Genomic DNA, 26615 nt, shown 5'->3' with positions numbered 1-26615 from the left:
TCCAATTCTCCCTGAAGGTTGTAAAGGCCCCCAACCTGTTCCTCTTAACTGTCTCCTTACAGTTCTGGTAAGGGTCTGGGGAACATGAAGTTCCATAGTCCCTCTCCAGAACCAGGGACTTAAGCCGGTTGTACTGACACCGTACTTAAGCCGGTTAACTTTTTCTCCCGCCTCCCCATCCGAAATACAGATTTCAAGTTTCCTTCTTAGAGACCAGCTCTCTTTCTCTTTAGCCATCCCTTTCTTAAAAGAGGCAGTTCTGAAAAAAGTCCGGAAAGTATCTTTAGCTGCATCCCACCAATCCACAACAGAATCATAAAACTCTATCTTAGATATTTGTATCCTCAAAAAGTCCCTAAAACCTGTCTTCACATCATCCTCTTCCAACAATTCTTTCCCTAGTCTCCAAAGCCCCTTACCAGAGCTTGAGCTTCCCACTGCACCATAGTGAAAGGATAAACCTAAATGGTCTGAAAATTCTACCACTACCTCCTTAAAATTGGAAAAAGTCTCATTTTTTTTAACAAGAATTAAGTCAATCCGACTACCTGGGACCACATCTATAGGTGTACTGACTCTTCCTCCCACCAAATGTGGCCAAATCCACCAACCCTGCCTCTTCTATGAAGTTCTTAAAAAACAGGCACTCATATTTATTGATTGTCCCTGTTTTGTCCTTATCACATAACACCTGGTTGAAATCGCTAGCAAAAATGACTGGCATAGATGTGAATAGGAACTGTTTGATATCTAACAAGAGCGACTTCCTTTCTGCGATTGTTTGAGGCCCATATATATTAATGAGCCGTAGCATCTGTCCCTCAAATAAAACATCTAGTACCATGCATCTACCAAACAGGACATCAACTACTTTCTTTATTACAAAATGCTTGTTACCCTTGAACAGAACCCCAATACCCCCCACTGGTTCTGTACCCATGGACCAGAAAGAAAGCCCTTCCCTCCATTCCCTTTTTGCCTCTCGAATATCCTGTAAGGATGAGAGCCTAGTTTCCTGGATAAAGATTATATCTGCATCACATTGCCTAAAGTATTCATACGCCAAAAAACGGCACTTTCTACTTTTGATACTGCAGGTGTTAACTGTAAGGAAATCAAGGGACAGATCCATTTTTTTTAGTTTTTTTTTCCAGGACAACATGACTTATCACCTGTTCTCTTGACCTGCACCCTGGGGCCCAGATTCAGATCCTCCCCTGTTTCCATGGACTCCCCCTCATCTAAAGACTCCCACTCTAAGTCTAAACATAAGTCATCCTCATCTTTTTTACTCTTTTTTCTACTGGTATCTTGTACCTTGCTTTTTCTCTTTCCTCCTCTATCCTATCCAGATCCTCTGCCTCTTCAACCATCTCACCCCAGGATCCACCTCCCAGCACCTTAAATCTATTTTGGTCTTTGAAAACCATTTTGCCCACAATGTTCTTTCTTTTTACAGTTTTTTCCTGCTCCCCTCTTTCACAGTTTCCCATCCCTCTTCTTCCTCTGAGCCACCACCTTCACCTGAAACAGAAGTTTCTTGGGGGGGATGTCTGTCATTTTCCACCTGAGCACCCCCCTTTTCCTGAATGACTGGCACACTTTCTGTCATCTCTTCCCTCATTTGCTCCTCTAAATTAGGACAAGATTTCTTAACATTACACCAGGCTTCGGGGCAATTCCTGTAGGCATGACCTGTTTTTAAACACAAATTGCACCTGATCTGATTGACACAATCTTTGCTAATATGCCCAGTTTCACCACAGAATGCACATTTCTTCATGCTGCATTTTCCTGCTAGGTGAGTTCTGGCTCCACATTTGAAACACAGCATGGGCTGCCCAATATAGTAGCACACACCCCTATCTTTACCAATAAAAAAAGAGGTTGGCAGGTGTTCCTGTGAGTAGCCCTCTGTGTTTAACTTCACCTGCACCTTATAACCCCCCACCCAAAAATCCTCTTCATCGTATATTTTCACAAGGGGGGATAACACAGTGCACTGCCTGCGTAACCAGATCAGAATGTCCTCAGGGTGTACAGACTCATTTTTCATTATAATTGTCACATTCTTTAATTCGGGTTTGGAGACGGGTATTACTTTAAAATTTTGCCACTCTTTAGCTCCCTTTTTCAAGTTATAGCGCCTCCAAAATTCCTCCAACCCCAGGGGCAGCTTAAAACTTAAATCAAACTCGGTGTCAGTAAAGCTGAGCAGCACATACACATCCTCTGGGATAAAACCAAGAATTTGTTTAATAAGGTTTCAAGCAACAAATCTCCTACCCGGGAAGTCCTCCCTCTCACCAACCCACTTTATTTTTACCACATTGCGCCTTTTGCCATATTCTTCCTCCTCTTCATTACTTTGCACAGAATCAAACAGTTTTTTCTTTCCCCACACACTGTCCCCTGTCCCAACATATTCACTGGAGCCCTGAGCATTGGCCCCAACCTGCTGCACATTTGCACTGACATTTGTAGCTTTCTCATTTGCACTCACACCCCCAGGCTGCACCTTATTTATACTTGAAGCTTTTGCATTCACACCTATAGGCTTTACATTTGCAGGCTGCATCTTACTTCTCACATTTGCAGGCTGAACTTTACCATTCACCTTTGCAGGCTGCACATTAGCACTCACACTTGTTGGTTGTACATTTGCACACACAGCTGCAGGCTGCACATTTGCACACACAGCTGCAGGCTGCACATTTGCACAGACAGTGGAAAGCTGCTCATTAGCATGCGTGCTGGAGGGCTGCTCATTAGTATGCATACCTGAGGGCTGCACAGCAGTATTGGCATGATTAACCTGCTCAGAGAAAGGAGCAGCATTTACACACACAGAAACATTTTCTTTCTGCAACAGAATGTTCTGATTCTGACCCAACACAACAGAAATATCAGTAGTGTTAGGAGCAGCAGGAGACCCATCAGAACCCACAGGTGCATTTTCTTTTAGCAGTTTAGAAACTTTTGTGGATCTCAGCACAGCCACATCCCCTCCTCCCCTCTTAATCTCATCAAACCGTTTTTTGTTCTCATACAGTTCTTTCCATGGCTCCAACACAGTCAGAACAGATTTAATATGAGCCTCAGTCTCCTCCAATTCCTTATTCAGGTAGGCCAGTTCCCTGATAGTGTCAGTCCTTTTCTGTCCTTTCAGAAGTTTTAGTTCCCTAATGAGCAAATCAATGCCCTTAGCCAGAGTGCAATGCTTAGTCTCTAAACATTTCAGTTCATTTAACCCTTTAATGATGTTATCATATTCAATAGTCAGACTGCCACTGGCCACATTACAGTCTTTAGCTCCAGTCTCTCCAGATACAGGCTTAGCTGAAAGCACAGTCTCTGTATCCACAATCCCTTTATCAGAGGGAAAATCAGATTTAAACGTAGCAGGTTTCCCCGCAGTCACTTCCTCCCCTAGAGGTAAGTCCCCAACATCCCCCTCAGCTGCAAACAAGTCCTCACTCACCACCATGCTGGGCCCCAGCTTTGCATCGGGAGTCTTTGGATCATCACAGCCTTGTAGGGCACATTCAGCCACCCTGCGTGCAACAGCACCTGCAGCACTCTCTGCACCAGCAGCCATTTCCAGGTCACATGACTCCCTGTGACCACTCTCAGCCAGACTCGCTTTCCCTTCCAACTCCATAGCCTCCACAGTAGTGCCACAGCTCCCCGTAGCTCCTCCTGTATCAGCACCTGGATCCGGTCGGCCATCACAGTTCTCCTCTGCATCACTGCTAGAGGAAGCACCACTTCCTTTCCTCAAACGGCTTTTTGCTGCCTTAGACTTGCAGGTTCTCCTTGTTGCACGCTCCTCAGATACCGCCATGCTGGCTTCAGCTGCCCTTCTCCCATAACCCAGCCGGGTTCTCTGCACACTTGCAGGGGCCACAGCTCCCTTCTTTCTCATCATGAGAAAAGGAGGGAAAAAACAAGGTGGAAGAGTCAAAAATCAATGAGGGGGATGTGGTAAAAAAAAACAAAAGATAAAGGGAAAATCTATATAAAGTAACCCCCCAGACCCGCAAGGGCCTGGGGATAAGCACACTTCACAGAGCTCACACAACCTCCATCCTCACAGTATGAGGGAGGGGATGATATCACTCCAACTTGCAGTACAGCAGTAAAGAGTGATTGAAGTTTATCAGAGCACAAGTCACATGACTTGGGGCAGCTGGGAAATTGACAATATGTCTAGCTCCATGTAAGATTTCAAAATTTAATATAAAAAAATCTGTTTGCTCTTTTGAGAAATGAATTTCAGTGCAGAATTCTGCTGGAGCAGCACTATTAACTGATTCATTTTGAAAAAATTTTTTTTTCCCATGACAGTATCCCTTTCAGGATGCTTTCTTTTTAACATGAATTATTTGTACATATATATTATGTTTTATATGTTCAGGGTGAATTGCTAAATCCATGTCGATGTGATGGATCAGTGAGGTACACACATCAGCTCTGCCTTCTAAAATGGATTAGTGAAAGAGGCTCTTGGACCTGTGAACTTTGCTGCTATAGATACCAAGTTATAGCAATCAGAATGAAGAAACCATGCCAGGTAAGAACAAACCCATGTGTAAATACTTCTGTTCAGGGGTTTAACTATAGACGAAGCAGGCCCTGTAGCTGGAGGGGGCCCAGGAGGAATAGATCAGTGAGGTACACACATCAGCTCTGCCTTCTAAAATGGATTAGTGAAAGAGGCTCTTGGACCTGTGAACTTTGCTGCTATAGATACCAAGTTATAGCAATCAGAATGAAGAAACCATGCCAGGTAAGAACAAACCCATGTGTAAATACTTCTGTTCAGGGGTTTAACTATAGACGAAGCAGGCCCTGTAGCTGGAGGGGGCCCAGGAGGAATAGGGGTCAATGAGGCACCTTAATTCATATACAATTATGACACTTATGTTCAGCTGTGTCCTTCAACCCTTCTTACACTGCAAAATGTTATGCATAAAGAATGGTTGGAGCTCTTTGTGGAAAGCTCCTTTTTAAATAATGATTTTTGCTGGTGATGTTGCTGCGTTTGCCTGCACAGTGGGCTGAAGGGCAGCAGTGGAGAATCGGAGGTCCGACTTGCCTGGCCCTAGCCTAATGTAATTCTGAGTCATTTATCTACACTGGGAAGATTTGCACCTAAGCAGTAAACCCAAGCAGCCAGTGAAATGTTTGCTTTCATTGTTCTGCCTGCAGCTGGTAAATAAAAGCCAATAAAACATTGGTTGCTAATGGTATCAGTTACTGCCCAGGTGCTAAAAGTCTCAGTTTTAATAAATGAGCCCCAACTGTATTAACCCATCAATCAATAAGATGTTTGGTTTCAAACATCTGAGCAATAAATGTTGCCTATTGATTGGTTGCTATGGCTGGAGCAGACTTATGTTACATTACCCTTCAGTTCAGTATTGATCAAGGGAATGGTACAGTTGTGGTTTTGGAAACAAGTTATATTTCCCCTTATTCTGAGGCAAAACGGAAACAGATTGAGATGGGCTATTTTATTGCCTTTCTCTGAATCAAGGAGAGCATACACTTGAGCAAGAGATTGAACTTCCCAGACAGGCATCTTTTTTCAATCATAACTACTATTTAATGGGGACCTGTCATCCTTTTTTGAGTTAGTTGAGTAAAATAAACTTTACTTACGCTATATATATATATATATATATACATATATATATAAAATATATTTTTTAAATTTTGTTTCCATTAGTCTTGGAATTCATAATCACAGCAAGCAGACAGGTTCCATTTTGTGGACACTGTTACGTATTACGGCAAGTTCTGTATCACCACAAAATCTTGTGTATGTGCCAGAATGGGGAAATCTAATGCCCATGTGCTGTACCCGACACAATTATAGCGTGTGAGGAGGGAAGGTGAGAGGTGGATCAGGCATAGAGGCAGGGCAGGCAATATGTGATTGACAGCTCAGATATTTAAACACATTTATAACAGGTATGGATGTTTTAAAGAAAAAAAATATTTGGGTTTCATGTTTAATCTTCAAAGGACTTTAATTATACAGCTTTTTATGTCTGGGTAACAGGTTTGCTTTAAATGGGAGGTTCACCTGTAAGTTTACCTTTTAGTATGTTATAGAATAGCCAATTCTAAGCAACTTTTCAACTGGTCATATTTTTTCTTTTGTTATAGTTTTTTAATAGTTTGCCTTATTTGTCTGACTCTGACTCCAACTTTCAAATGGGGGTCACTGACCCCATCTAAAAAAAAAGCATTGCTCAGTAAGGCTACAAATGTATTGTTATTGCTACTTTTTATTACTCATCATTCTATTCAGGCCCTCTCCTATTCATATTTCAGTCTCTTTTTCAAATCAATGCATGGATGCTAGGGTAATTTGGACCCTGTTGACCAAATTGCTAAAATTGCACTGCTGAATAAAAATAAAACTTAAAAAAACACAAAAAATAGAAAATGAAAATAAATTGCAAATTGTCTCCGAATATCACTCTACATCATACTAAAAGTAAATTTAAAGTTAATTTAAAGGTGAATTAACCATGTGTATATATATAGAATTGTTTTACAGTGGACTGAAGTTCATGTATTGTTGTAATTAATTTGTTTTTATCCAGACTTGTGTAATTTGTGTCAGGTGATGTAATTTACTGTATAGAAATTAAAATGGGAAGATCAAACCAATTTTTTATCAGCACCAGAGCATCAGAATCCCAACTTTGAGTTCCCTGAATGATTATACTAAAGTTAGGTAGACACTTTTCTATACTGATGTAATGATGAAGATGTAAAACAGCATATTGCTTTAGTACAGCAACCCAATGGGTATCATTCCTATGCCCTGGTAGGGCCAATGCAATAAAACAGCATTAGGCATCTGGCTTCCTGCCTCTGCTGCTCAATGACTGATCAGATAGACATTTCTGACTGTCTTTACAAAGCTGGTCTTCAACTGGATTTTAAAGAATCTTTAAACTGTAAATTGATCATGTACCTTTTCCACATAGAAGGCTAAGTATGATATTTTTGTGAGGGCTGCAACTAGGGTTTCTGATGTCTGGCAAACAGATTACAATTTACAATTCTCTTTTCCGCCATACATATGCCATTATCTCAGGGGACTGCTAATTTGTTTTGATTGTGCTCATATGGACTTGAAGTATGATTTTACTTTCATTTCCAAGAAATAAAAAACATAAATATATTTTAATTAAAATAAGGGACAAAAAATGCGTACAGCACAAGCCCTATTCATTAACCCAATGTTATTTGAGTAGCACCATCTTCTTGCTCTTCTCTGAGCATCTTCCTTAGTTAGGGCAAGTGAATGTGCAGTACAGATTTTTTTGTTCTGTACTTCGCATGCACTCTGCAGAATTGCTGAAGAGGATCCCTGAGAGAAGAAATAAGTTGTCACTGAGACACTCCACAAGCAATACACCAGGCTGGTGCATTGTTTTGAAGAAGAGGCTCACCAGCCTAGGGAAACAGGTAAGCAACTATAATCACTGGAGGATGGGGTGCATAACAAACTTGTAATTTTACCTTTCCTTGTCCTTTAAGAATCCCTACTATAGGGCTAAAAAAACACATTTTAAATGTTTTATTATTGTGTTATGTAATATCTGTTCACTGAATACTTGGGGTAGATGTGGATCCTATCAGGATAACAGTTCTTGACTGTCAGTGTGTTTAATATAAACTGGTCTATACTGTCATTCTTAAAAACACATTTTGGCATATGATGTAGGAATGTTAAGAGTCAGGGAAAATCTGTTGCTGTTTTTATTAATGTAAAATGTAGCACAAAATGCTCCAGGGAGTTGGGATATCAGATTAGCACTTTGGTAATACAGTTGAATTGCTGCCACTTGGACTCACTTTCAGAGCTAGGGAAGGGCATCAGCACATCTTTAAATATACCATATTGTGAATGGAGTTGTCAAATTCTTGGCAATTGTTTTCTTTGTTTAATATCTTATGCAGTTATGTAATAGAGATTAAATTGTCTAGAGATTGTTGCACTGAAGACTTATATTTGTATCAGTGTGAATAGTATTTGATATCATACTTATGAGTTCCTATAAAATGTCATCAGAATCACTTCTTTTGGCCAATATACCTTTTGAAGCAAAACAACACTTTATTTCCTGAAAGCAATATACGTTAGTGAATAAAAGCAGCATGACTGCAAATTGCCTTAAGCACAAGACCTTTATATGATTATCCATATTTGATTCTGTCTCAGTGGTCATCAATTCAAGGAAAAATATAGAATCAATACAGCTCCAGGCAGTAATTTTCAACTGCAATGTGTTTTATTCAGCAGTGCAGGCACAGTCATAGTGTGCCTGTACTGCTGAATAAAACACATTGCAGTTGAAAATTACTGCCTGGAGCTGTATTGATTCTATATTTTTCCTTGCATTATGCACATGGGGTGTAACACAGATACCTACTGAATCTTACAGCAATAAAGTGAAGAAATTGGAAGCTGAATCATACCTACTCTATTGTCAGTGGTCATCAATCCCATGTTATTTTATATCACAACTCACTGGTCTAATGATTTGTTTACACAAGAAAAGTTGGCAAAACAAAAAAAAAAATTAAAATAGTTTCCCTTGATATTTTATATTCTCAGCCTGTAAAATGATTATTAGTCATTAAGACCACTTATTAACCCTAATTGTATGCTACAGAGACAGCTGTAAGGCTTATGCCAAATGATGTGGGTTTTAGTTGAGCAACAGCCTGAAAGCATCTGATTATCTCCTTTTACCTTCCATTGAGGCCTGAAAGTGCCAGCGCTGGTGCTTGACAAAGAAACAAGCATTATGTGCATGTCAAACAAACAAGCATTAGAGTGCTTTCAGGCTGCTTTAGAGCTGCAATAGACAAAAATCACAAAAAACAGAGCTAAATATATCCCACAATTATTAAATGGCTATATTTTGTAAAACATAATATAAATCTGAATGTTATGCAATGTTTTTAGATAGTAGTATGCCCTTAAGTCCCATTATTTTGCTTCAGGAGTGTGTGCTTCTATTATATTATTTGCAATCCAATCGCTTATTGCACATGTGGCTTCCAGGGGGGATTGAATATAGGGCCAGGGTGCTAAGTTGGTGCAGGGTGTGACATGATCCCTGCAACATCTGTAGCAATAAACCCTTGCTGCCATCTGCTTTTGTATAATAAGTATTACACATTGGGGTCTTGGGGCCAATAAGAACTGGGCTTTATGATCCCTGTCTGTTATTAGCATCCTCTGCCATAGACAGTGTATTTCCCATTCTCTCTCTCTATCTTTCTCGTATACATTGTAAACTGGAGATGGCAAGTTTTTGATCACATCAATATATTTTACTTTACATTATTATTAACAACATAAAAAGTAAGTTAACTGCATTATGTATACTGATCTTGCTTTATTTACTTGCATCATGACCAGGGCAGGAACTATATGTAGACAGATGCCTTGGGAACAGCTGAAGTGGGGTGCAGTGTATCACTACGGACAAGTGGAGGGACTGGCAGCAAGCAGGCGGATGGCAGCAAATGAACAGACAGTTGTGGGCAGCATCAGGTTGTCAGTGTCAGAAGTTGGCTTTGGGCGCCATTTGGCCCCCTTTATTTCTTGGACTGGCTCTGATCATGACTAAAAGCAACATGTAGATTGGAAACAGTGCACATCTTAACTCTTTACAGATTAGTTTTATTTAAATGTTGCATACCTGCTGAAGTGGTGCCTTGTGAAGGCTTATAAATATATGTTATCATGTTTTAATTGTTGAAAAATTGCACAGGTCTTTTAACACATAACAATCAATCAAATGCTTTCATACTTATTGCTAGGAAATGCTAATTGCTTATTGGTTGATATGAGTTACTAGATCTGTTGCTACATTTATTAAATTTTCCCCCCAGTGCAGTATTTAGATCAAGTGCCTCCAGTTTGCAAAAGTGAAGTCACATGCAGCAAGCGCATGGCATCAATTCCATGTACAATGCAATAATAAACACTTAAAATGTTCATGTTTATATTTGTTTCCTTTGCATTCCTAGCACTTACTCATAGGCAAAATTCAACCATGCCTTCTTTTTTTTTGATAAGCAAATCATGACAACATATCAAGGAATTAAAGGAGACTGAAAAAGTCAAAAAGCAAGGTAGTTTTTGCAGAAAGCCATCCCTTCCCCTACCCAATCCATATCAGTTTGCCCCCAAAATATGCTCTGGTTTTATTAGCTGTTTGAAAAGCACACAGGATGGCGCTCTTGAATGCCATTGAACTGCTCTGCTTTTTTCCAAAAAAGAAATAAACAGGACATTCTTCTTACTATATTAACTTGGTAAATTATGCTAGACAATATTAAAGAAATATTCATACTGGCACTTTCTAACATATTCTCCTTGAGACCATAGCTGGCTCTGTGATTATTTAAGGTAACTGCAATTGATCAGAGTTAAAGAATAATTCATAAGTACATCCACACACAATCAATTCCCCCTATTGCAAGTAACTACATAGATCTGAGACAAAGCATGGATAAAACCCAGAAAAAAAATAAAATAAATAAAGATTGACATGTTTATCATGCTGCAAATTATTTGGCCAGAATAGCCCAGATGTTGTGATGATTGACCATGTAGCTGATTTTTACCTTACCTTGGTAGGGTAAACATTGCTAGAGAATGTGCACAAACAAGGATTTTGTATCTTTTTAATTAATTTCCCACTTGTATAGCTGGTACTACCATATGCAACACATTCTCTAACTGAAATAATCAGACTCAGCCATGAATAAAACATTGCACCTATACGAAAGTGCTTTCAGGTAGCAGTTTCAGCTGTTAAAAACATTTAAAAGGGCATTATACTGATATATATATATAAAATAATGTAATGCATCAAAAACGTTGTGATAACTGTCTGCTCACTCTTGCCCTCTAATTTTTCTGTAGTGACTTAATCGGTTGATCACTGTCCTCATCTTTTTTTTGTAGCGCTAATTCACAGTAGAATTTTCATTAGTGTGTATTATTAGGCCCTGTCTAGCATATAGATAAATTGAATCTCTGGTTATACAAGCTTGCCTGATAAAAAGAAAAAGTCAGACATTTTCTTTGCTTTCATATAGTAGTATTTTATGTACTATAAAATTCAAAAAATTTAAAAAAATATATGATTCATCAGTTTTTTTCCAAATACTGAGCCAGGTCAGACCCTTTGATGGACAGTGGAGGACTGAGGAGGTCTCCAATCCAACTGGGTGTAAAAGGCAAAGAGTGCATAATAATCCTTTTGTGTTTTTTTTTCTTGGTGCAGATGGAATTTTTAAAGCTATTTTGGCTAAATTCTAGCGTGGATTTATGAAAATGCCTGCTGCTGATAAATCCACAAACTTTGCTGCAAAACTGTGCCGGGTGAAAAGTTTGTCCCTTCCATATGTGGGTATATAGGTAGCATTACCGGCAGAAGCAAAAGTTGTATAGGCAGATTCAAATTAAATGGTGGTACATGACCTCAGCCCTCAATACATGCAGCAGGACCCATGGCTCATTAGCTGCACTCACGCACCTACTGGTTATTTTAAAACTTTCCTGGTTTGTCTATTTTTAAGTACTATATGTATAGACAGCAAGCCTAGCCAGGCTACCACATCATGGGATTGCCAAATAGCCATAATCCTTCAAGCTGTAAATACTGCCCTCTGAAATCTGTGGCCACAGGCTTGAAGTTCTGGTATTTAAGGCCCCAAAATCTTGACAGTCAAACAGTCAAAATGTCCAAATATTCTGTCTGTAGTCAACATGGAACATGTATATGATTTGGTTCTTCCTATTACAGACTTAAAAACAATATATGGCCATAAAAGGGGACTACAAAATTGCCTTTCCTGATGAGTATCTGTTCAAAACCTAACTTCGTGTAAAAATAAGTTTCTGTCAAGGACTGCCTTGGCTCTTGCATGTGGCCAGTGGCAGTCCGAATTGAACTGGCCTGTACCACAGTTCCAATGCCTTGGTCAACACATGAGTGGCAGAACAAGCAAATTTTGTGTACATGGCCAGCTTGTGGCTAACTGGCAGAAGTTCAGCTAAAAGACTATTGTCTTTGGTGTGAAAACAACTTGTTCTCATTTCAAACCCTTTTGCTGACTATATCTAATGTAATGAAACTGTTATATTTGTATTTTCTTATTTGTATATTTTTTTACTGTACTACACTGCAGTTTTTTTATTATAAATAACTCTCTGTTCTTTTTCAGTGGCAGTGCATAACTGTAACTCTGGTTGAAAAGGTTCAAATGATTGCTGTGATCCTTGGATCTCTTTTCCTCCTATCAAGTGTTACATGGCTTCTGTGGTCAGCATTTAGCTCACAAGCAGTATGGCAAAGGAAAGACATTCTTTTTCAAATTTGCTATGGCATGTATGGCTTCATGGATCTTGTTTGCATAGGTAAGCATTCAGATCAACTCAATTGAGATATGTTAATTTGGCTTTAATATCAAAGAAGTCTTTATAAATTATGCAGCAGCAGGGCATTAATATAACCCGTGGCCCTGTAATTAGTCCTTAGGCCAGACAGACCATCTTTGTAATAGTTATGGACTCCTGTGACCAATACAACATCATAGTTCTAGTTCTAATGTTTACCAGTATATAAAATGGAAACAAGACTGCAAATTATAGAAAGTTACCATTTATACCAGTAGTGGATGCTCCTAAAGAAAATAAAATTCTCTACTAAATTACTGGCAATAAAATAATTACAGACAGACAGCAACAACAACCTTGCACAGTGGCTGCACTCACGCAAACACCTATCACATTTATGAAAATTCTTGCACAATGCGAATTTGCAAAAGACGGGCACAGCAGTGTAATGTTTCAGCGTTCACGAAAAAACATTGGCAATACGGCCACTTACGAACATGCGTTGCTTAAACTTTATAAATGGCCCCCATTATGTATTATGCAAAGGGCTGTGCACTTATATGTTCATTGAAAGAGGATCATCAATATTTTGCAAGGTCTTTATTAATGTTATGTCACGATCAGCACCCTAAATCCAGCAAATGCTAGGCTCCCTGGTCTCGAGTTTGCTTTTGCCTATAGCAGCTGCCTTTTACTTCGGCACGATTGTTTACCAAGGATTTAAGATGGATTCCTCAGTTGTCAGCAGAACTGACAACTGAACTAAAACACCAGCACTCTCCAAGCACATATGTAGTAAGGACTGATACACACATATTTTATTTCTTTTAAAAAAAAACTTGTTTTTTTTCTAAAGGAAAGTTAAAGAGAATGCAATATCAAATATTATGTTAGTCCTGTTTAATTTCCCCTCTGACATGCATTTTCTTAGGAAAACGCAATCCCACATATGTAATAAAAGGCACAACGTTAACTTTGCTCCTGATATTACATAACCCATAATATGTTTTATTTATTACAATCCATAATAAATGTAATATATACAGTAAGGAAAATGAAATTGAAGATGATATAAAGAAGAAGGGCACACTTGCCATGAGGGCTAGATTGCAAGTGAGGTCTACAAATTGTTCACCTCCTAACAACTCTGATCCCATTTTCTATCCATAATGCAGGTGTTGCCAAACTTTACGGTTCTGTGGGGCATGTTTACTAAAAATCTCTCCAGATATTTATCTCCAATGTTAGTAAAGATGCCCCTGTTTTTCTTCCTTTTTAGAGCTCTTACACACAGAATTTATTAAATCTGTGCAAACCTAAAAACATTACCTTATTGATTCTGTAATATATTTTCTGTTTATACGCATTCAGAGTTGTGTTTCATTACAGCCATGTTTCATTGCTATTTTTTTCCATTTGGCGCGATACAGATATGGGATCTGTTTTCCCGAAAGCCGTTATCCAGAAAGCTCCAAATTACAGAAAGGCCGTCTCCCATAGACTTAATTTTTTTTTTTTTTTTAAAAAATGTTTTTCTGTAATAATAAACCAGTACCTTGTGCGTGATCCAAACTAAGATATAATTAAACTCATTGGAACCAGCCTAATGGGTTTATTTAATTTATTAATTATTATTTATTAATTTATTTAATGTTTATGTTTATGATTTTCTAATAGACTTAGGGTAGAACTACACTACACACATTTTTTCCAGCAATAGCATCCGTTCCGACGCGCTGAGATGAATTGCAGACTTCACATCGGATGCGCCGAATCTAAGGAAAGTAATAGGAATGTCAGATGTTGTCGCTGCGTGCATCCGACATGACTGTCGGTTGCAAACGCTGCATGTTGCGTCTTCATTCGATACCTGTACATAATACGAAAAAATAAAGTGATGTGTTGAATTCACTAAAACACAGTTGCATAGTTAAAAATCGGGTTGAAAAAAGACAAAGTCCATCAAGTTCAACCCCTCCAAATGAAAACCCAGCATCCATACACACACCCCTCCATAATTTCACATAAATTATATATACTCATACCTATACTAACTATAGAGTTTAGTATCACAATAGCCTTTGATATTATGTCTGTCCAAAAAATCCCCCAAGCCATTCTTCAAGGCATTAACTGAATTAGCCATCACAACATCACTCGGCAGTGCATTCCACAACCTCACTGTCCTGACTGTGAAGAACAACCTACGTTGCTTCAAATTAAATTTCTTTTCTTCTAGTCTGAAGGGGTGGGCTCTGGTACGGTGATCCACTTTATGGGTAAAAAGGTCCCCTGCTATTTATCTATAAAGTGCCTTTTTTCCAGAGAAAGCAACCCCAACCTCGACAGTCTCCCTTCATAATTTAAGTCTTGTTCTGTTCCCACATGAAGGCGAATGAAGGTATAACTAACAGTAGCTGTGTGACTTCCTACCTTCGTATCCAAGCAGTGGGGCAGACCGGACCGGCAGACGCTCAGGTTGGATGGATTCAAACGTAGACACAGGGATGAAATCAGCCTGGGTTTATTTGATCCAGAATACAGCAATAAACGGTGATACAATACTGTCTGTAGTAGTGGTATCAATACTGTCCTGTATATGACTTTCCTGAGGCTAACTGCTGGTCAAAAACTGATGCCTTCACAAGCCCAAAATGTCTGAATGTCCAGTCACACAGTAATGAGGCACTGAAAATGGCTGCCGGAAGTGAGAAGGACTGAGCTGCAGAAAACCACGCCCCTGAGAGGAAAAACTTTACTAACAAGAACAGAGGTGTGCAGCATGCAAATTTTGTCCAGCAGAAAGCAGCAGTACAACAATGCACAGAAAATAACATAGATAAGAAGGATTGATAATAATGTAAGCAATTAACTATGAGGAGAACAGCACACTCCCCGTCTGAAATTTACTTTGGAGATTTCACTATGACGAATGTCCATGAAATATAACACAAACCTGCAACAAATACATGTTAGAATGCAATAAACATAACAATATAGTTGGCTTTCTTGGCTTGTAATGGAGAAGATGTCTATATTTCAACTTCAGTCCTGTTCATCCCGCAGGAACGTTCTCGATTGGTAATATCAAAATGAGTTCGTTAATTGGCCTTGCGAACGTTTTAAGCTCGCCCTTCCTGAAGATCTTCAACTCCACTTTTCGGACTTTGCCATCCTTGTTAGGGAAAACCTTTGTAATTAGTCCCATAGGCCAGGCAATCCTTTCGGTTTGTTGCTCCTTCATCAATACAAGGTCTCCTTCTTTCAAGTTTGGTTTTTGGTGTTGCCATTTTCTTCTTCCTTGAAGAATATTGAGATACTCCTTTCGCCATCTGTTCCAGAAGCAATCCGCCAGGTATTGTACACGTTTCCAGTGTTTTTGGTAGATATTCGCGTGAGTAAATTCTCCACTAGGCATTAGTATATTCTCAGTTTTTTGGGTAAGTAGAGTAGCTGGAGTCAGTATGGCTGGTGTTTCAGGATCCATAGACGCTGGCACAAGGGGTCTTGAATTGATAATAGCCGAAACTTCGGCAAGAAGGGTGACAAGAGTCTCATGTGTGAGTCTTGAAGAGTTTACATCCATCAACATAGAATTTAAGATGTTGCGTGAGATCCCGATCATTCTCTCCCAGGAACCCCCCATATGGGAACTATGAGGAGGATTGAAGATCCAGGTGCAACCTTTCTCCGCCAACTGATCTTGAATGGGCTTAGTGTCGATGTTCAGTTCTCTACAGGCTCCAATGAAGTTACTTCCTTGGTCTGACCTCAACTGTTTCACTGGTCCTCTGATTGCAAAGAACCGTCTTAAGGCATTAATGAGACTGGATGTATCCATGGATTCTATCACCTCTATGTGAACGGCTCGCACACTCATGCAAGTAAATAGCACAGCCCAACGTTTACTGTTTGCGTGACCGCCACGGGTTCTGCGTGCGGACACCATCCATGGCCCAAAGACGTCCAGGCCAGTATAGGTGAAGGGCGGTTCTGAACATAGTCTATCCGCAGGCAAATCAGCCATTTGTTGGTGTAGCAGTTTCCCTCTTGCTTTGCGACAGTGCACACAGTCATGCAGTATTCGGGCTACAAGTTTTTTCATACCTATAATCCAAAGACCTGCAGACCTTAACTTGCCTTCGGTGATTTGTCTGCCCTGGTGTTCAGCCTTTTTGTGGTAGTGTTGGATCAGCAGCACGGTGATATGATGTTTGCTGGGAATAATTAGAGGATTTTTTTCTGCAACTCCTAGGTCGGCTTGATTCAAACGACCACCAACTCTGAGCAGGCCAAAACTGTCTATAAATGGATTTAGGTTGGCAAGAGGACTTTTTATAGGAATCTGCTGTCTGTTGTACAAGCACTTCCATTCTACGTTAAATTCTTCCTGCTGGACGTGACGTATTATGAGAGACTCGCTATGAGAAATGTCCTCAGCAGAGAAGGGTTTATGGCAGACATGCCAACCATGACAATCTTTATCTTCCTGAGCATTGTGATAACATCTAGCGATGTGCACTAACCTTGCAATAGTTCTGATGAGTCTCATCTAACTGGAGAAACGTTCAAAGCGATGACAATGGAGGCTGGAGGCTTGCCTTGCTTCAGTGGCTAATGCACTAACTTCAGCGCGGATTTCTGGATCATTATCCGGATCCTGGATGCTGAAATCTTCCTGTACACATTCATCTGCCTCTCCTAGCAGAAACTCTGGACCTGTAAGCCAAGAAGAGTTAGTAAAAGAACCTATAGACATAGGCCTGGTGGCATGGAAGGGTAATGGAGAAACCCAGTGATTGGTTTTGTCTTTAAAGAACTCACTGTCCATTATCTTGACAAACTCTCTGTCCTCTACTGACAAGGCTACTTTATCGTCATCTTTGGTTGTGCGAAAGACCGATCTCTGGGGTAGGGATCTCATCCCTATGGTTAGGTATTTGATCGCATTCGATCAGTGTTGGTAGGGGTATTTCTGTATTCCCATTGATGGGAGAAGCAATGAATCCTTGTGCCCTCCTTCCGCTAGTCTCTATGCGGCCCGAGCAGGTGTTTAAGATGTAGGGTTCTGATGGTCCCTCTATTCCAAAGGCATCGAAGAATTTAGGTCCTGCTAGGGACCTGTTGCTTTGGTCGTCAATGATAGCATACATTTTTACTGCCTTTTCTGGTAGTCCCTCTGGATAGACCTTGATTAGGCATATTCGGGCACAACATTTCTCACTCTGGCTGTCGCCACATACTTCCAAACATGAGCAGGAAACAGCGGTGGCTGTGTTAGCGTGATTCTGAGTCTCCCCGCCATGACTTGGAGCAGGACTGGTGGTGAAGACAGCTGGTGAGTCTCTGGTGAACGGAATTGGGTGCATAGCTGAGGCATGTCTTTCACTATGACACTCCTCACACTTGATGATGGATTTACAGTCCTTAGCCATGTGCTCCAATGAAGCGCAGCATCTGAAACATACCCCAAGCTCGCTGAGAACTTTCTTCCGCTCCTGCATGGTTTTAGATCTAAACCCTCTGCATTTGTTCAGTGAGTGTGGTTTTTTATGAATGGGACATTCACGATTGAAGCACTTGTCTACTGATGAGGTATTGTACTGTTTACCCGTGGGTGCTGCAGGTGATGGTAGGTTAGTCTTTCTGACACTCACACTGCTCTTAAAGTCTCTGTTTTTATGCAAGACGCTTTCATACCTTGAAGATGGTGTCGCTGAAGCTGCAGTGTTGAACTCCAGGAAGTCGAGGCTGGGGTCATTCCTCATCTGGGACTGTTCATCGATGAATCTGCAGAAATGAATAAATGGGGGAAAGGTGACGTTATGCACTCTTTTGTACCTTGAGACTGATGCCGCCCACTTTTCTTGCAGACTGTAGGGTAACTTCACGACAATTGGGTTCACTCCATGGGCTGTATCCAGGTAGCACAGGCCGGTCAAGCGAGGGTCTCTTTTGGCAAGCTCTAATTCCATGAGCAGATCACTCAAATCCTGAAGCTTATGGACATCCTTGAGATTGATTTTTGGGACGTTCTGCAGTCTCTTGAATAGGGCTTTCTCTATTGCTTCTGCACTGCCGAATGTACGTTCGAGTCTCTGCCAGGCGGCAGCGAGACCTGCTTCTGCTTGTCCCACATAGACAGTTCTGAGGCTCTTAATACGACTTGTGGAGCCTGGGCCCAGCCATTTGATCAAGAGGTCGAGCTCCTGCTCTGCGGTCAGGTTGAGGTTGGCAATGGCGGCTTCGAAAGTTGCTTTCCAGGCTCTGTAGCTCTCTGCACGGTCATCAAATTTTGAGAGACTTGTGTTAATTAGCTCTCTGCTCACCATAAACCTGGCAAACTCGGACATATCCGATTTCTCACTGCTTGTTGCCATGACAACTTGTGATGCCCCCGGGGCATGTGGGCTGCGTGGCGTGAAAGGGTGAGATGCTTCTGGGTAGAATGATGTTGCTGCAGGGTTGAGCTGTGGTCTAGCCTCTGTAGATTGTGATGACTGCTGCTTGAGCTGTGGCGGTAGGCCAGGAAATGCCGGGTAGCCTTTTTGCTGTAACACCTGTCCTTGGTAGGGCACATCTGGGTGAACGTCATCAGGTTGCTCAGGTGCTGTGGGTGGCACTGGCACTGTAGGTAGAGTTGACTTGAGGGTTTCAATGTTGTCGGCTTGGACAGTACTGCAAACTGGGGGTGGTGCAGGTAACTGCTTCAGTACATAGTCACTGGTGCGATCAGCTGGATCATCTATCTCCTGTGGTGGCAAGCAGACTGGGTCAAGGCCTTGGCTCAATGCTTGTTCAAGTAGTCTTACTTTAGCTAATGCAATTTCCTCTTCCATCTCTGATTCAAGAATCTTTATTCGAGCCTCTGCTTCTGCCCTCTTAGCCTCTGCGTCTGCTGCGGCCCTCTTAGCCTCCGCCTCTGCTTCTGCTATCTTGGCCTCTGCGTCTGCTCTTTTTGTCTCTGCTTCTGCCCTTTTTGTCTCTGCTTCTGCCCTTGCGAGAGCTTCTTTTTCAGTGAAGGAGCGTCTCACCTTGGATTGCTCTGCATTTATGCGGGCCTCTAGTAGTCGGTCGCTTAGGGCTGAGCTTCTTGAGCACGATGATCTGTATGACCGAGAGGAATGTTTAGATGAGTTTGATCTGTGGGATCTAGTTTCTTGCAGATGGGAGATACGGAGTTCCGCTTTATCTTTAGCACGCAGCACCATGGCGTCTCTTTGTCCGTCTATTAATTCTGCCTTGCTCAGTTCTGACGGGGCTTCATCATTATTAACATCTTTTAGAAAGGTTATATACCTTGTGGACAGTCTCTTATATCTTTCATGAGCTGTATTCAGCCGCCCTATAGCAACTTGTAAGCTTGTGGCATCACCTGAGGATTTAAGTCCTGACATGATGGAGGAGACTCGTTCCCATAGCTCTTCCAGGCTATCGCATAGCTCATCTTTCCTGGTTTGATAGTTTTCTCTGACCTTTATTGTCGGTTTGAGAGAGCGTCTTGGTCGCACGACTTCGTCTGCTGGAAGTGTGGAATCTGCTTCCTGTTCTTCATAATGATCAGTATCAGGTTGCATGAGCATTGTTTCATCACTGGGGAACTGTGCAAGGTCCTTTTCGGCCATTTTGATTTAAGGTGCGCTGTCTCTTTAAGAAAATAAACTTTTGAATTGGGGGCTGAAAATAGCAGTGCAGCTCCGCCGAGGCACCCTGACAAGGTTCCTAAAGTGTTTTCAGTGAATTGTGGGGTTTGGATGGAGGGGGACCCCGCGTGCATTAACAGTTCTTGTACTATGCGAGCAAAGGTTAATACAGGATGTAGAAAATGGCTTGATGGGTTGTGGAGGACTTTCAGGTGAGAGTATAGATACTGCAGACACGTGGTGCTTGCAGATTTGTATCTGGGCAGATTTGCTGCAGGTGGGCCTGTTGCCAGGGAGATTCCTAAGTGTGGTACTGAACTGTGAGGTAATCTGTGGCCAGGGTATGGGCATTAAGGCAGTTTTTGACTGTTCTGTTCCCACATGAAGGCGAATGAAGGTATAACTAACAGTAGCTGTGTGACTTCCTACCTTCGTATCCAAGCAGTGGGGCAGACCGGACCGGCAGACGCTCAGGTTGGATGGATTCAAACGTAGACACAGGGATGAAATCAGCCTGGGTTTATTTGATCCAGAATACAGCAATAAACGGTGATACAATACTGTCTGTAGTAGTGGTATCAATACTGTCCTGTATATGACTTTCCTGAGGCTAACTGCTGGTCAAAAACTGATGCCTTCACAAGCCCAAAATGTCTGAATGTCCAGTCACACAGTAATGAGGCACTGAAAATGGCTGCCGGAAGTGAGAAGGACTGAGCTGCAGAAAACCACGCCCCTGAGAGGAAAAACTTTACTAACAAGAACAGAGGTGTGCAGCATGCAAATTTTGTCCAGCAGAAAGCAGCAGTACAACAATGCACAGAAAATAACATAGATAAGAAGGATTGATAATAATGTAAGCAATTAACTATGAGGAGAACAGCACAAGTCTTCCATCCCTCTAACCAGTTTAGTTGCACGTCTATGCACTCTCTCCAGCTCATTTATATCCCTCTTAAGGACTGGAGTCCAAAACGGCACTGCATACTCCAGATGAGGCCACACCAGGGACTTATAAAGGCATAATTATGTTTTCATCCCTTGAGTTAATGCCCTTTTTTATGCAAGACATAACTTTATTTGCTTTAGTAGCCACAGAATGAGACTGTCCAGAATTAGACAACTTGTTACCTACAAAAACCCCTAGATCTTTCTCATTTGAGGAAATAATATAACTTGCATTCATATTATTTTTGCCAAAGTGCATAACCTTGCATTTATTAACATTGAACCTCATTTTCCAGTTTGCTGCCAAGTTTCCCAACTTAGACAAATCACTCTGCAAAGTGGCAGCATCCTGCGCGGAACCTATAGTACTGCACAATTTAATATCATTGGCAAAAATAGAAACAGTACTTTCAATGCCCACCTCCAGGTCATTAATAAACAAGTTGAAAAGCAAGGGACCTAGTACAGAGCCCTGCGGTACTCCACTAACAACACCGGTCCAATTAGAAAATGTTCCATTTACCACCACTCTTTGTAGATATCTTTTAGCCAGTTTTCTATTCAGGTACAAATACTATGTTCCACGCCAACATTCCTTAAAGGGAATCTGTCGTCATTTAAAAAAAATATATTTTTTTTGCATTTTTATAAAAAACACACATCCATAAACACTTTCTGGCAAATAAAATGTTAATCCACAAATCCATGCATAAGTTATTTTAGTTTGTATTTTGTCATGGGGGCTTCCATTTCTGCTCATTACACATTCATCCTGTGCTGCTCTAACAGCAGGCACAGCATTACCTGTGTGCTTGGAGGCAGCCACTCTGTAATGAAAAGCCAAGTCGCACCACGACATGAGAATCCAGCTGTACACGCCCCCTCCCCTCTCTCTGCCCATGCGTGTGATGTTTGGAGGAGAGAGGTCACATGGTTTGCAGGGAAGCAATTACTTTCACTTTCCTACGTCCTGCTCTACAGCTGCACTAGCAGCCCCTCCTCCCACAGACACTATCAAAGCTCCTGCCGTTCTGTAAGTTTGTTCTTTGCTTTCCTTTGGAGGGGGGGACTTTCTCTCCTTGCTGGCTTCCTAGTTTGTTGTACTGGTTACTAGATGAGGTAAAGGAGCTGTGAGTTCCCTCTGCTATCCACCTCACACAGACCTTGCTCCTTTCCTGCCTGCAATACTTCTTTTTACATTAACTACTTACTGCCTCCTTTTCATGAGCTATTTTAACCCTTCCTAGATTTCCTCTTAAATTTTCCTGGTTTTCAAGTACGTATGTCCTCCTTATTTTATCCTTCTTTTCTATTCCCTGTCATCAGTCCTGGGAGTGTACTCCTGTGTTTCTGCCATTCATTTTTGTGTAAACAAATATAATAAACTATCTATCTATATAAAATATTTTTTCCAGTGTCCAAAATGAATTGTGTGTGTATATATATATATTTATTTTTTTAAACGTAAGTGGGGGCAGTGATCACAGGACTATCTTATTTCAGTCCTTCTGAAGTGGTGTCAGTGGGAGCTTATCTTGATTCCTGCCTATTGTTCAACTGACAGGCTCAGCAGACAAGGCTCTATTTACATTACAGCAGCTTGTAGGAGGGAGGGGTAATGACATCACTCCAACTTGCAGTGCAGCAGTAAAGTGTGACTGAAGTTTATCAGAGCACAAGTCACATGACCTGAGGGCAGCTGGGAAATGTCAAAATGTCTAGCCCCATAGCAAATTTTAAAATTAGATATAAAAAAATCCATTTCTTGTTTTGAAAAACGGATTTCAATGCCAGATTCTGCTGAAGTAGCACTATTAACTGATACATTTTGTAAAAAAAAAATTTTCCCGCGACAGTATCCCTTTAATTTAACCAGTAACCTTTTGTGTGGCACTGTATCAAATGCTTTAGCAAAAGTAAATCACATCCACTGCCTTCCCAGAATCAAGGTCCCTGCTTAGCTTCTCATAAAAAGAAATGAAGTTAGTCTGGCAAGATCTATTACGCATAAAACCATGCTGGCACACACTCATAGTATTATGATTTGCTTTAAAGTTCAGTATCTTATCCTTTATTAACCCTTCGAAAAGCTTTACTACCACTGACGTTAGACTAACTGGCCTATAGTTTTGAGGCTGAGAACGGGATCCTTTTTTGAATAGAGGCACCACATTAGTAATTCGCCAGACTCTCTGCACTATGCCAGACCTCAATGAATCCAGAAAAATTAAGTTAGCTGCGTTCGTAACACATATACTGTAATGCAATATAAGAATTTTGATGCACTCAGAGTGCATTTTTTTAAGCACACCAAAAATTTAAAGTAATGAAAGTATCATGAAGTGTTGCCCTGCACTGGTAAAACTGATCTGTTTGCTTCAGAAACACTACTATAGTTCATATAAACAAGCTGCAGTGTAGCAATGGCGGAAATTGAAAATAAGCTATATGGCACAGGTTAAATAGTGGAAAACAGACAACACCATTATGTTCTACAGAGCTTATCTGCTATCTGCTCTGTAACTTGAGCCTTTTTTACTTTGAATAGCTGCCCCCATTGCAACACGACAGCTTATTTATTTAAACAATAGTAGTGTTTCTGAAGCAAACACAGCAATTTTATTAGTGCAGGGCAACACTGCATTATATTTTTATTACTTTAAAACAAATTCTTTTTTTGATATTACTCGTCCTTTAGGGCTCTTACTCACTCAGGCGCGTGTAGGCGCGTGTAGGCGCCGAACGCAGGAAAAATGCAGCATGTTGCGTCTCAACCTGCGTTCGGCGCCTACACGCGCCTGAGTGAGTACAGCCCCATTTGAAATAATGACATCCGTCTATTCCTGTGCTCCCCTGCGGCTGAACGCCAAAAAACGGAACGCAGGGGAGCACAGGTCAGAACGCCAGTGAGTAAGAGCCCTTAAGGATTGTTTTGCTTTACTATTGTAATAGACATCAGGTGGTAACGTCATTGAATTAGAACAAACCAATAAGGGTATAAGGATTTCTTGAAAGGTATTCAGGACCCAAATGCAATACACAAAGTACATCAAGTTCCAGCCCGCCAAATGAACTCCACTGCTCATATATACACAGATACACACTTATACCGACTTATCTATACAGTCATATATAAACTAAATACCAATATCTACAATTAGTAGATATTGTATTGTATGTATATATATACATTTTTTGTATATATATATATATATATATATATATATATATATATATATATATATATATTCCAATATATACAGTATACTAATTTTAGATTATAGTTTCAAAATAGCCTTTGATATTATGCTTGTCCAAGAAATCGTCCAAACCACTCTTAAATGTATTCTTAAACTAAATTAAAGTGACAATAATTTGGAGTTAGACCTCCCAACAGCATTTTGGAGTATACTGGATTTATTTCAAAACTCTGCTTAGACAACTGTTGTATTCTAGGAGCCGAATTACTTAATTTGGATAGACAGGAGCAGCAGATTTACAGATATGCAGCACTAATGATTGGCAGATGCGAACCAAAGGCAAAAAACACAATCCTAAGTCTTGATGAGACTTTTATCTACTGTATATAGAGTTACTGTCTCAAATCAAATTTTAATAATGTATTAGTCGAATTTGACAGTTTTGGTCAAAAAAAACCTTGAAAATTCGAATTCGAATTTTCACTTTGACCCTTGAGAAATCTGCCCTTAACTGTTTTTCAGAAGGAAATACACAGTTTTTAAATGAATGCAAAACCCTTTCATATTTTACTGGTCCTGCAAGTGCAGATGGCACTCTTTAAAGGGGAAATCCGGCTTCCAAACCAAAATTTGATAAAAAGGCCGACATAACACAGAAACCCTTAATATATCCATAATAATATAACTACCTGTTTCTTCAAAAAATATGAATAAATGCCATTTTCTATGCTGAAATCCAGCTGTTTAACAGTTCTTCTCTTTCTGCATCATTTGAAATCCTGTCAGGGAAGGAGGGACTAAACACTGATGTTACAAATTGTAACAACTTCTCCACAGCTTACAGACAGCATGCAGTAACTGCATAACCCACAATGCATTGCAACATTGTGATGTTCTGTTCCTTATTGATATCACATGTGCAGGGAATTGTGGGGTTTGGAGGATGCAGGCTGAGGACAGCTGGCTGCTGATACAAAGTAACAGCCGTTTAGCAAAGTAGTCAGAGAGATCAGCAGGAGAGCAGGGGACTACACTTAGGAAACTTTCAGAAACAATTAAAAATCATGAAAAGTCAGCATATTTTTTAAAATTATGTATATTGCACGTTGCTTGAAAATTATGTTTACTTTTCAAAAAGCTTAAGTTATGTTTTTGTGGAGTTCCCCTTTAAATATGAATTCTGCCAGTTTCAAGTTTAGTTCAGAAAAGGCAAATTCAATCCTCAAAGTTTTGCCACACACCATTCATTAGGATCTGCCACCTTTCCCTTTCCTCTCCTGCTGAGCCTAGGAGGTCTGTTGGGTCTTTCTGCAAATCACCATATAAAGAAAACTGCCTCAAGAAGCCTTCCATTGCTAAGGAAATTAATCATCTAGTATATATATATATATATATATATATATATATATATATATATATATATATATATATATATATTTGTTAATATACGTTATATATGTTAATAACATATTAATATAGGCACAGTTATTAAAATTCTACCAGCATATATTGAATTATAATTATTTAATTTGTTTTCAGGTTTAATAGTCCATGAAGGAGCAGCTGTGTACAATGTTTTCAAAAGATGGCGAGCTGTAAATCTGGAATGGGATGTTTTGAATTATGACAAAGCTGCAGATATTGAAGAAAGCAGTAATGCTGTGCCTTCAACAAGTAGAACATTGTGGTTGCCACTGACTGCATTCAGATCAAGGACCTTAGTCCATCCTACACAGTTGAGCTCTCCCCGACTGCAGTGTGGTTATGTACTACTACATTTGTTTAATCAAATGAGGCCTCCACAGGAAGATTCCCCTGAGGACACACATTCCGGTGAAGTTGTAATGAGAGTAACTTTTGTATAAAGAATATGGTCACTCTGCTAGAAATAGGATAACGGATGTTCCACATTTGCGGATGGTATTTTGAAATGTTGGTGAAATTAGCCCAAAGCACTTTGAGATTATTTAAATATAAATTCAAATTTTTTTAACTTAAATTCTTTTTTAGAACTGTTCTACTGAAATGCAGTTTTCTGATTAAAATCTATTTTTCACAATATTTGGCTACCAATATATTTTATATAAAATACACTGTGCTGAATTTAAATACTTTATACAACAGTATAACATTTAATTTTTAACATAATACCCTATGTATATATTTTCATTTGCAAGTATGTAACACAACGCAAGTAACACTGAGGAAAGGTTTGTGGAAAATATTCTCAGGTTAGATTTGCAGCCAAGTTCCAACTTTGGCCTCAACAGACACAGAAATATCAATTTTAATCTGACGATAAAAGGCAGGAGACATAATATATTCTTGAGCTAAAATCAAAATATAGCAGTGTTGAATAAGTTTCTTACAGAC

General features: G+C 40.1%; 1 protein-coding gene across 1 annotated transcript; it reads left to right on the top strand.

The window, feature by feature from the left end:
* Nucleotides 1-3926: 3926 nt before the first annotated feature.
* Nucleotides 3927-26301, top strand: LOC108719080 (E3 ubiquitin-protein ligase MARCHF11). The gene is made up of 4 exons (XM_041565620.1): nt 3927-3959; nt 4418-4573; nt 12280-12472; nt 25782-26301. The coding sequence occupies exons 1-4, from the start codon at nt 3927-3929 to the stop codon at nt 26105-26107; spliced, it is 708 nt and encodes a 235-aa protein (XP_041421554.1). The 3' UTR covers nt 26108-26301.
* Nucleotides 26302-26615: the final 314 nt, after the last annotated feature.

This window comes from Xenopus laevis, chromosome 6L, assembly GCF_017654675.1.
Source record: "Xenopus laevis strain J_2021 chromosome 6L, Xenopus_laevis_v10.1, whole genome shotgun sequence".
Classification (NCBI taxonomy): domain Eukaryota; kingdom Metazoa; phylum Chordata; class Amphibia; order Anura; family Pipidae; genus Xenopus; species Xenopus laevis.
This window is presented reverse-complemented; position numbering and strand designations above follow the sequence as displayed.

Coding starts and splice junctions, on each gene's coding strand:
- LOC108719080 (XM_041565620.1), top strand. CDS start 3,927: ATGAGAAAAGGAGGGAAAAAACAAGGTGGAAGA. Junction 3,960..4,417: donor GGAAAAAACAAGGTGGAAGA/GTCAAAAATCAA, acceptor TTATATGTTCAG/GGTGAATTGCTAAATCCATG. Junction 4,574..12,279: donor GAATGAAGAAACCATGCCAG/GTAAGAACAAAC, acceptor GTTCTTTTTCAG/TGGCAGTGCATAACTGTAAC.